Below are 12,624 nucleotides of genomic sequence, written 5' to 3' on the forward strand. Positions count from 1 at the left end.
TTGAGAAACACTGTATTAGCAGTGCAGCAAAGAAAAGAAGCCATAGCTCCTAAGAATCCCAGGTCTATGTTAATTCCATTAACCTACATGTGTGTGTTCCAGATCCCAGGATGCAGGGTGATCATATTTTCTAGGATGAAATTGATTTCACGTGACTTCACTTTTCCTAATATTGATTAAATATACAACTACATTTTTCCATCTGAATGCTTCCAGATCTTACATCATCAAACCCCAATCATAATATTGAACTTAATCCCATAATACTCTGAATCTCATCTTCTAATCACCTAATCTACTTTTCCCTAATTCTGAAACTTTTCTATTATTGGGCTACTGTAAAGTTCCAGTCTCTTATCAGCAAAACATCCAATATCCTCAACTTCTCTGAATATTTCCTTCATCTTCTTCCTCTAATAAAAATATGGCTATCCACAAGAGTCAGACGATAAAAAGAAATTAAGGGCATCCAAATTGGCAAGGAAGAAGTCAAATGTTTACTCTATGCAGATGACATGCTACTCTATATAGAAAACACTAAAGACCCCCACCCCACCAAAATTGCTAGAAGTGATAATACAAACTCAATAGTCACAGGATACAAAATCAACATCCAGAAATCTGTTGCATTTCTATATACAAATAATGAAGAAACAAAAAGAGAAATCAAGGAATCAATCCCATTTACAACTGTACCAAAACCAATAAGATACCAAGGAATAAACCTAACCAAAGAAGTGAAAGACCTGTACTCTGAAAACTCTAAAACACTGATGAAAGAAATTCAAGATGAAGCAAAGAAATGGAAAGACATTCCATGCTCATGAACTGGAATCACAAATATTGTTAAAATGTCTATACTACCCAAAGCAATCTACACATTTAATGCAATCTGTATCAAAATACCAAAAACATTTTTCGCAGAGCTATAACAAAAAATCTGAAAATTTGCATGGAACCACAAAAGACCCCAAATAACCAAAGCAATCTTGAAAAAGAAAAAAACAAAGCTGGAGGCATCACAATTCCAGACTTCAAGTTATATTACAAACCTGTAGTAATCAAAACAGGATGGTACTGGCACAAAAACTGACACATAGGTCATGGAACAGAATAGAAAATGTTCCCAAATAGAAATGAACCCAAAACTATATAGTCAATTAATGTTCAACAAAACTGAAAGTATATCCAACAGGAAAAAGATAGTCTCTTCAAAAAATGGTGTTGAGAAAACTGGACAGAAACATCCAAAAGAATTAAACTGGACCACTTTCTTATACCACAGATAAAAAATAAAATCAAAATTGATTAAAGACCTAAATGTGAGACATGAAACCATAAAAATCCTAGAGGAGAACACAGGTAGTAACCTCTTTGACATCTGGCCATTGCAACTTCTTTTTAGATATGTCTCCTGAGGCAAGGGAAACAAAAGCAAAAATAAACTATTGGGACTTCATCAAGATAAAAACTTCTGCACAGCAAAGGAAACAATCAACAAAAGTAAAAGGCAACCTATGGAATTGGAGAAGATATTTGCAAATGACATTATCTGATAAAGGGGTAATATCCAAAATATATAAAAGACTTGTAAAACTCAATATCCAAAAAATAAATAATCCAATTAAAACAAAGGCAAAAGACATGAATAGATATTTTTCCAAAGAAGACATACAGATGGCCAATAGACACATGAAAAGATGTTCAATATCACTTATCATCAGGGAAATACAAGTCAAAACAATGAGATATCATTTCACACCTATCTGCAGAATGGCTAAAATCAGCAACACAAGAAACAACAGGTGTTGGTGAGGATGTGGAGAAAGGGGAACCCTCTTACACAGTTGGAGGGAATGTAAACTGGTGCAGCAACTCTGGAAAACAGTATGGAGGTTCCTCAAAAAGTTAAAAATAGCACTACCCTACGATCTAGCAATTGTACTACTAGGTATTTACCCCCCCAAAATATAAAAATACTAATTCAGAAGGATACACACACCCTGATGTTTATAGCAGCATTATCTACAATAGCCAAATTATGGAAACAGTCCAAGTATTCATCAACTGATGAATGTAAAGAGAAGTTGTGGTGTATATATATATATATATATATATATATATATATATACATATATATATAATGGAATATTACTTAGACATAAAAAAGAATGAAATCTTGCCATGTGCAATGATATGGATTGAGCTAGACAGTATTATGCTAAGTGAAATAAGTCAGAGAAAGACAAATACCATGTGATTTCACTCATATGTGGAATTTAAGAAACAAAACAAACCAGAAAAGGGAAAAAAAAAGAGAGAGAGAGAGAGAGAGGCAAACCAAGAAAAAGACCCTTAACTATAGAGAACAAACTGATGGTTACCACAGGGGAGGTGGGGAGGAGGGGTGGGTTAAAGAGGGGATGGGGATTAAGGACTGCACTTGTGATGAGCAATGGGTAATATATGGAAGTGCTGAATCACTATATTGTACACCTGAAGCTAACATTACATTGTATGTTAACTGACTGGAATTTAAACTTAATTTTTTTAATGTCTTATTTATTCTTAAGAGAGACAGAGAGAGAGAGACAGACAGACAGAGCAGGAGCAGGTGAACAGCAGAGTGAGAGAGGGACACAGAATCTGAAGCAGACTCCAGGCTCTGGGCTGTCAGCACAGAGCCCGACGCGGGGCTTGAACTCATAGACTGCGAGATCATGACCTGAGCCAAAGTCAGACACTCAACCGACTGAGCTTAAATAAAAGCTTTAAAAACATGGGGCTCTCCCTGAGGATATTGCTTCTCACAGAAACTTTGTGAAGTTTTTTTTTTTCTCCTCTTACACCAGCATATTACAGACCTTTGACATTTAATAGCAATGAGGAGAAAAGAGAATACCTATTTAAGTTTCATTTTCCATTTCTTTTGCCTGGAAGTATTTTACCCCAGATTCTTGTGTGGCTTGCTTTTTCGTATATTCAGATCTTTATTCAAATCTATGGCAAAACCATCCCTGACTACTCTGTCTAAAATAGTACCTCCTCCGTCACTACCTTCTTAATCTGTTTTATTTCCTTCGCAGCACACAAAGAGAACAGGAAAGTAGAATAAAAATATGATTAAAATATATATCCATGTAAAAGAGAAAAATACTACAAAGTATTTATAGCAGTCACCTTTAAGGTTGAAATTGAGTGACTTTACATATATATATATGTAATTTCTAATTTTTCTACAATGGGTATATACTTTTATAATCAGAATAAAGTTATCTTTAAATAATAGATCATAGTGATAGAAAATTCAAAACAGCTAAACAAAAGAATAATGGGAGAGTCCAGCAAATTTCTTCCACCTTCAGTGCCCAGGCAGAAATCCCATCAAGTAAAAAACTGATAGACACTGATACGAAGACCACTTCCTGCTCGAGGCTGGTTGGCCATTGGCCTTACCTCACGGCAGACAGCTGCGATCTGGCCTTCATCCATGCAAGTTTCTGTTACCACATCTGTCAAAGAGCCTCCAGCCAAGTATTCCATGACAACCCACAGCTCATCTCCCACGAGGTAACTGTAGGAGTATAGAAAAGGGGTAAGAAGGAACAGAGCACACTGAGCCATAGCAATGGGTTTCAAAGGCTCAGCATATACACAGAGTGAACCTGTATCTCCATTAGCTCTGGAAAAGTCTAGGGTTCTTTTTTCCGGGGAAAAGCAAAATCTGGGGAATAGAAACACTAACTTGATATCCCTTGTGGATTCTCCTGGAGGAAACAAAGCAGATTATTCTGTGAAGCCCAAAAGAGTAGAACTAAGATTATTAGGTTGAAGATATAATAAAATTACATTTCATCACAATACAAAGCAATGCTTCTCAAAATTAGGCATCATTTCCACACATCTAGAAGCATCAAGGCAGAGAGCAACCAAACATTTGACAAAGATGGGATTTGGAATCCATGTCACCAGCATTAGAGCAAGTCACAAAACCTCCTTGAGAGTTCTAAATCTGAGATCCATGAGACCAAGTACTGGGTCTTGTTCAAGACTCTTTCCCCAGAGTCTAACACAGTAGATGCCAATGTTTCCTGACTAAATCAATGAGCAAAATAAAAGGTAATTGATTGTAAATATTAAATGAAATAATGGCTATGAAAGCCATTTAAAAGCTATAAAGTATCATACACATATTATGTTGGCAATGATCTCCACTTTACATGATTCTAAAAATGAAATGAATTCAACAAAGCCTGCAGAGCCAAAGCCTCTTCTGGTAAGCCAAGCGCTGCCATTTAGTGCTGTATCCCTGCAGAGATTATTGAGACCTGAGTTACGACCAATACTATCACTCAGGGATTGGATCATTCAGCCCTATTATGTGATAAATAAAAAGATCACTTAGCCTGTCTGGTCAGTCTTTTTAGGTGCAGAATGAAACAAATAAAAAGACTAGCCTAGAGCCCTACAGACTTTTCTGCTAGCTTTAGACAAAGAAGCTATATTGGACTGGCTTGAGCTGTGTGGTATGTCATCTTATTGTCACCCTGATATTGGGACTACTTCTGGGCAGACAGAGAGACTGTTAAAAAAAAAAAAAAGCCTTCAGCAAGGGCTGAGAATAGGATTTGAATCCTATTCTCTTGATTCTGAATCTAGTACTCTCTACATAGCTTCTATATTCTTTGTAACTCAAAGTCTTGTAGTTTTTTGTTTTGTTTTTTTTTAGTTTCCAGGAAGAATATATGACAGATTAAGATGTTCTTCAACTTGAATCTCTTTTGAGAGAGAAGATGATGGGGACTTGGACTAAAAGATAATTTAGGACTGGGTAAAAAACTCTCCACTGGCATGAGCCTATTTCTTCCCTGACAAAGAATGCACATTATGCCCTCTCATCCAGCACATCAAGGAGACATCTGTCAGCTTGGACTGATTGGGAGGAAGAAATATGAGGGTTCAAGAGACCATCTCTGGACACTGGAAAAGAGAGCCTCTTTACCTGGGCCTGACATGACATACCTGGGCTTTGCTGTGTAAAGCTAAGACAATGCACAAACAGATACAGGTTGTCCCAAAAACTCTGTGGTTACACTGTATGCCAAGGTACCATCAAAAATCACATCTCCAAGGTAAAGCCTCAGAGCATCACACATTTGGAGAAGAACAAATCGGATGGAGCTCTCCCCTGGGACAACTCACAAGAATCAGATGCTCAACTGCAATACCTTCACTTACTGCTCAGGGTAAGGGCACCCTCCTCTGTCCTCCCACAGGAGCTCCTGGGTATTTTTTTATTTGAAGGCGGGGATTGAACCTTACTTACTTCTGGTTTCACTGCACAAGCCTCTGGAAACACCAGCAAAGGCACAATTGATAAACAAATTTATAAATTTTCTTATCTTATTCCCAGGACACAAATTCCTTCAATAACATGGTCATGCATTTTATCGCTTAGATACCTCCAGTGATAAGACACTAACTTTTTAATGAGACAGGACATACTTTTATTGGGAAGCTTTCATTTTTCCTCATCCTAAGCCAAAATCTGGTACCCTTATAGCCTTCAGGAGTTTGTCCAAGCTATACTCTCTATATAATAAGTTCTTCAAAGAGATGGGAAGGTGAATAATAACTTTCAGAGGATTTTTCAAAGCCAGTGATGATCCACATCATGGAAAGACAATCATTCCTCAAAAAGGAAGAAGGCTTTATTTGCTATAGTTATCAACATTATGCATTGGAAAGGTCAAAGTCCAACTCTTTTCTTCTTTAAAGAAACTGAAGCCTACCAATGTTTTAGATGCAAAAGAAGAAATCTGGCAGAACCTGGCAGAAATGAAATATAGCTGACAATGCAACATAAATATTAAAAAAAGTTACAGTCCAAGACTTAGTCCAATAGCACCTCGACCTGTGATGTCTCTGAAACCTAGGCAAGAAGCTCACTTTCTTTTTTCACATATAGGAGAAAAGAACATGATATGATGGAAAGGGTATGGATGTTGGTGCTAGGAATATTCAAATCCAAAACCCTCATTTGCTACTTACTGTCTTACTGGTCTTGGACAAGTTATTAACTTCTATGAACCTCAGTTTCTTCTCAGTAAAATACAGGTAGTAAACCCTATTTCACAATTAGACATGTTCATGAAAGTACTTGGTGCAAAGTAAAGCATAACACAAATGTTAGCTATAACCACTATTATTATGTTTAAGAACAGAATTCTGATGAGCTGGAATAATGGGCTGACATAATCAAAATGGGATTTAATGAAGGTTCCTAAAAAGTTCTACATTACCAGTTTAAGGCAAGCTCCCATTTAAAAAAAAAAAAAAAGGGATCAGACATTTAAATTGACTACAGACTAACTAGGGGTCAACAATGAAACAGGCTTCCTAAAAATAAAACAGTGAATGAAATCATGTTGAATTTAGAACAAGAGAAGTCTTATTCTTTCCATATTGGTCAATCTCAAATGAAACTACAGACTGTCAAATTTTGAGAGAATAAGTAAGATAAACTAGAACTTATTCAGGAGGGTGAGCAGGATAAGGAAAGATCTGGAATGTGAAATGATTTAAAGACTTACATGGCTGATTCTGGCAGATGGGCTGAAGGGCCTCTGTGAGGCAGAACAAATGGTTCTGGGACCAGGTGTCAGAAGCTACAGGGTGGTAGGGTTCATCTAACCCAGAAAGACTGTGCAGCAATCAGAGGTGTCCAGCAGTATACAAGGTCAGAGGCAGACAGCCAAGCATCACAGAAGATTCTTAAATGAAGGCAGTTTAGAGTGCTGGTGATGCCTTCTCCACTAATAGTTCCACCACCCATCAGTCCCAGGCTGATCTCTCTGACAAGACCTATTACTTCATACCTGTCCAAGTAGTTGACAATATTTGGGTTCTTGTTTTCCCTCATGACCAGGATCTCATTAATAATCAGCTCTTTCTTCGGCTGCTGCTGAAGGTTCATCTGCTTAATGGCCACCTGAAACAGAGTACATTCAATGAGCAACCAGTCACTCAACATTTCCTGAGTGACTACTTAGTACCAGAATTTAAACACTAAGGAGACAGAGACGAATCAGTCTTAGCCCTTGCAGAATTCACATAAACCCGTGTATTCAATGTGAAGTTCCTGGACCAGCAGCATCAACATCATTTGGCAACTTGTTAGAAATTAAAATTTTTATTTTTTTAATGGCTATTTATTTATTTATTTTGAGAGAGAGAGAGAGAGAGAACACACGCAAGTGGGGGAGGAGCAGAGAGAGAGGAAGAACAAGAATCCCAAGCAGGCTCCATGCTGCCAGCATACAGCCCAACACGGGACTCGACCTCATGAACTGTGAGATCATGAACTGTCAGATCATGACCTAAGCTGAAATCAAGAGTCTAACGCTTAACTGATTGAGCCATCCAGGTGCCCAAGAAATTGAAATTTTTTAGGTCCCACCCAGACAGAATGAGAAATTCTGTTTTAATAAATGCTCCAGCTGATTCTGATGTGCACCAAAGTTTGAGGATCAAACCTTCTACTAATAAAATATTCATATGAGAAAAATATTTTTTTAAATCACAATATAAAAGAGGTATGCCATAACAAAAGTCCATACGAAGTGTTACAGAAACACAAAATAGAGCAAGACCTCCTTCAATATGGCAATGTTGAGACGCTTCATAAAGGGGGGATGACTTTTTGAACTTGGTGTGGAAAGATAAATCAGAGTTGATCACATTAAGAGAGAAGAGAAAAAGGGGATGGGATCCCTAATATTTATATATCAAAAAGAATTTAATAGGTTTTTTGTCTGTGGAAATGAATTTCCACATAACACAAATACAAGGTATAAGTTAGTTTCCAAGACACTTTTGCGTCCATTTCTTCTATGTATCAAGTATTAGGTAAGGTATTCTCAGGTTTATTTCATTTAACCCTCGGAGACACACTATGAGTTAAGCATTAATATTGATTCCTTTTGACAGATATGGAAATCATGATTCAGAGAGGATATGTTATTTGTATACACAGTGATTCAGTAGCAAAGTTAGGAGTAGAACCCTCAAAAGTGATGCCAATTTATCCTGCACACAAGGCCAAATTAATCTTCCCCATAGTGCACATTTGATAACACCCTGCTCTGCTCAAATACATAAATGGTTTCTGTTTGCCTAGATGCTCCTCAGCCCAACATTCAAAGTTCTCATGATCTGACCCCTATCTTACTTCCCACTGTATTCCTTCACATGCTCTGTGATCTGATCTTCTCTCCATTTGGAGTACCTTGCATCCTTTCCACATGTTCAAAAGCTATTTATACTTTGTGTCAGGCCAAAAGAAACTTCATTCTCCAAACCAGATAGGCTTTTTTCTCTTCTCTAAAGCCTCATAAGATCATCTTTATAGCTCTCTTAGGGAACTTACCACATAGTGCCTTTATGATGATTAGTTAGGGTGTGTATCTCTAGAAGCTTGAGAGCTCATTTGAACACTCAGAATCCCTGGTGCCAAGCACAGGACCTGACACACAGTGGTTGCTCAACAAATGTTTGTGGAAATGAAGAGAGAAAGAGAGAATTCAGTGGGTTGATAAGAACTTTGTTTTTAGACTATAAATAGCATCAGCAATAGACTATTCCACAGAGCTTAAATTATTTGCTAAATGTTTACTCCCTAGAGATATTTTCTTTTCCTGCTTAACAGACAAGAACATGGACAACCTAACAGAACAACTAAATGAGTCTTTCCAGAAGCAGCAAGAGCTGTAAAAAATGAATAATCCACATTTTTATGGGAAAAAAAACATAACTCTCATATTTCTTTAAGTAAAGTGTAGGCAATCTTCTGCAGAGATTCAGTTCATCAATAAGAACAGAAATGATTCTTTTAAACACTTGACTACTTCCATTCCTCACCGCAAGCAAGAAAAATTTGCTTCGGAGTGGGGTCTCCTATGAGGTTAGGCTTCTGGTCTGGCTGTAGCTTTCCATAATGTTTGATTATTAGCTTTTTCTAATATCTGAAGAGCAACATATTGATCTAAAGTTGTATTAAGTATAGTGACCTTTATAATATATATTAAAATCTGGGGCCAAAGGAATACCTTTGGAGTTCCTCTGGCCATCCTAAAGAATGGGACGGTGCTTACAAACCTCAAAGAGATGGCTGCTGGAAGCAGCAAGGGAGATGACTGGCAAGTAGAGAATAACACAGAGGCAGTAGCAGGATACCAGGAATCCTTTTCAAAAGCTACTGACTAATTATGTGCTAGGCTAAATGCCCTTCACACAATCCGTCTCTCTTAGGACAGCACATAGCATTTCTATAAAAGAAAAAGAATTGGGCTTGCGCTCTGAGAACCTGAGCTCTGGGGACCTAAGCTCTGAGGCTGTCATTTACTGACCTTGACCAATCACAAGCTCTCTGTGCCTTGGTCTCTCCATCAGTACATTGAGGATAATAATCCCACCCTTGGTTCCCTTTTTTGCAGGATTGTTTTGAGGACTAAATAGGAGATAGTGGCCAATGCATTACTCAAATACAAGTAAAAATTTTTAATAATAAAGGAAGAGAACAATAAAAGCCATGAATTGTAGTAATGACCGTATTTGAGGAATATCTAACCCAGAGCAGCAAGAATGACCACATCAACAGGAACGACAGCAAAAACCAACCACGGCAACACTGTTTATTCAATGCTTACTGCGTGCCAGGTGTTAGGTTAGGTGCTCTAGTTACATTATCTCAGTAAAAAGTAACAACAACCCTCCAAGCAAAAATCATTATCTGTATTTTCAAGTAAAGAAATTGAGACCAAGACTTTTAAGAAATTGACCAAGGTCATAATCAATGCCCTCAGGTCCATATGACTCCAAAGTCTCTCTCTTCCAATCTATTCCTTCTATAAAACACATTCCCTCTAAAAATGGGTTTGAAAAATAATTGTTGGATCTGTAACTGGAAGACTTCCTGGCATTAACATACTAATCTTCCTATATGTGACATACAACAGTTCTGTTCTTCCCAAGTGGATAACCCCCAATAAGCACTCACTCACAAAGACTGAGAGCATCTTGCCAGCTCCACTAACGATTTATGCTCCCTGGGGCAGGAAATGAGGCCTTCCTGACCACACTACATTAGCCACCCTAATGGACTTGCTTCCATTCATAGTTTTGTAACCACAAGGCAGGCATACAGTGAAGTCAAGTTTCTATTTCCTGTGGCCAGCTTCTCACACATGCAGGCTCCAGGCCTTTCCAGGAACTGCCAATCACCAGCCTGTCTCCCATCAAGGGCTGTAGGGCCCCAGAGCCCAGAAACAGGACAAGGAGCCCTAGCACCTAACCTTAGCTCTGTTGTGGCCTTGCAGCTTAGAGAACACAGGTCTAGGTTTTAGAATCAAGATTCTAACCCAGTCCTTGCTAACTGCTGGCAGCACAAACTTGCAAAAGTTAGCTAAACTCTCTGAGCCTCAAAATCTTAATCAGTAAAAGGAAATAATATTACCTACCCCACAGGGTTCTTTTTAGGATTGGTATAATCACCTCTTTTCTACCTCTGCCTCTAATTCACCACGTTTAAAACTGGCACAGTAATACCTTCCTTACTCACCATTACTTTAATGCAGGTTCCTGTCCTCCGATCTATTCGCCACACTACAAGACTTTTATATGTGCCCAATGGCAAGTGTGGTCTCTAACACTTATATATGATTTTAATGTCTGCGTGCCTGCACAGGATTCAATATTTCACACAGTTCTTAGCACAAAGTGTGGCATAAGGCAAATCTTCAGCAATTGCTTTGTGGAACAAATAAAAAATAATAAATATGGAATTTTTTACTGAATATAATAAATATATAACTTTAATTCTTCAAGTTTATGATGCATTTTCACGTACGTTGCTTTACTGAATTCTTCCAACACTTTTGGTAGGTATGTATATGTTATCATGCACATTTCATAAATAAAATTCAGATTCAGAGAAGTCACATGACTTGCCTAAAATCATTTAAGTGCTAACAACAGTAAGCATCTAGATTATTGAATTCATCTCAAAGAACAATGACTAAATCCTTAAATAATTGTTTTGTTTTTTAAGTTGACCTACCGTCAACGGAGCCTCAATATTGGGTTTTGATGCTTGTAAAAGACTCACAAGAGCAAGGTGAAATATGTGCTATTCCTATTGACCATGACTGCTCCAGTATACCAGGGGTTTCAACCACCAAACATCCACAAGCAGGTCTTAGTAGCTTCCCTCCCAGGAGCCGTACTCTGTCACGGGAACAAGAGGTCTCTCTCACAACCTCTGAGTCCCAGGACTCTGCAAACTAAGAACTTCCACGAGCAGCTCCCATCCCCAGCCCACCTGCCAACATTCCTGCTCTACAATCAAAGAACAGAATGCAAGGAAAACTCAAGTACTCTATATTCCCTTCACGGCTTCCTTCTGCTGAAGATGTAGGGTCAGCAGGCCTTAGCAATAAAGTCAGAATTCTGCCAGCTTAATGAAATGAGAAAGACAAAGAGGTGCCTCCAAATGAGGACCTCAACGTCTGCTGGAATTCTGGGCGCAGACTAACGAAAGGATCACTACATCAGGAGTCAAGAGATGTGTGTTTAAATCTCTTCTACGTCAGATTTCTCTACCAAACACCAAACTTGTATAAACAATCATCCACCACTAGGCAGTGCCACAAGAAGATCTCTCAGACAATATCCAACTTCTTCAAACCTATACCTCCACCTTTTTACTTTCTACTTAACTAGGATCACTCACTTGTGAGTCATCCTCACATTCATCAATCCCCAGATTCTGGCAAATCTACCCGTGTACCCCTCAAATCCAGCCACTTCCTCCCATTCATACTATGCTACTGCCTCAGTCCAAACCATCACCTCTCACCTAAAATTATGCAATAACCACCTGACTCACCTGCTCCAAGCTTAACTCCTCCAATCTGTTCTCCATGCTGTAGCCACAAGAGACTTTTTCCAAAATCTGTAAGTCTCATTATGTTACTCCTCTGTTTAGTTCTAGTCTTCTATAGTGAGAAACTAGAAGTGTCCCTATTGAGCTAAGAAGAACTAAAAATTAACCAAACATAAAAAGAAACAGTAGAACTGAAGGAGCAAGAGTCGGTGGTTAATACTCACCTCCTGTCCTGTGGCCACATCCATTGCAGTGTACACAGTGCCTGAAGCACTACGTGACAGGTGAGAGAGAGAGAGAAAAAAACAACGCAGGTATTAAATGAAGTGATATTTGTCAAATGTAGATCTACATACGACCTGGCAATGCAAGTGTTAATAATAATAGCAGCAAAAATAACCCTCCCCAATCCCCCCTCCCCCTACTCTATTCTCATATGTGAGAGGCAGTACATGGCAGAAAGAGAACACAGGCTCCAGGGGCCAAAAGACTTAGGTTCCAAAATGAAACGTCTACCTAGTATCTACAAGCTATATGATCTTGAACAAGTGATTTAATTTCTCTGAGCTTCACTTTTCTCGTTGGCGAAGTGAAGATAAGAGATAAGAGACTATAAGAGAATTTAAATCAATTAGTTCATAAAGCACTTAGCCAAGTGCCTAGAATATAACAGGTCTTGATTA

General features: G+C 38.3%; 1 protein-coding gene across 4 annotated transcripts in view; it reads right to left on the reverse strand.

Annotated features, from left to right (window-relative positions):
* PAK1 (p21 (RAC1) activated kinase 1) overlaps nucleotides 1-12,624 on the reverse strand; it is a 158,033-nt gene that overhangs the window by 11,780 nt on the left and 133,629 nt on the right. For all 4 annotated transcript variants that reach the window (XM_086678391.1, XM_086678389.1, XM_086678390.1 and 1 more), the window contains exons 9-11: nucleotides 12,166-12,214; nucleotides 6,879-6,991; nucleotides 3,457-3,574 (exon numbers count right to left, since the gene is read on the reverse strand). In XM_086678391.1, the coding sequence (XP_086534517.1) occupies nucleotides 3,457-3,574; nucleotides 6,879-6,991; nucleotides 12,166-12,214 (280 nt within the window). The remainder of the gene's footprint in view (nucleotides 1-3,456; nucleotides 3,575-6,878; nucleotides 6,992-12,165; nucleotides 12,215-12,624) is intronic.

This window comes from Puma concolor, chromosome D1 (assembly GCF_028749965.1).
Source record: "Puma concolor isolate L17-30 chromosome D1, mPumCon1.1.hap2, whole genome shotgun sequence".
Lineage (NCBI taxonomy): Eukaryota > Metazoa > Chordata > Mammalia > Carnivora > Felidae > Puma > Puma concolor.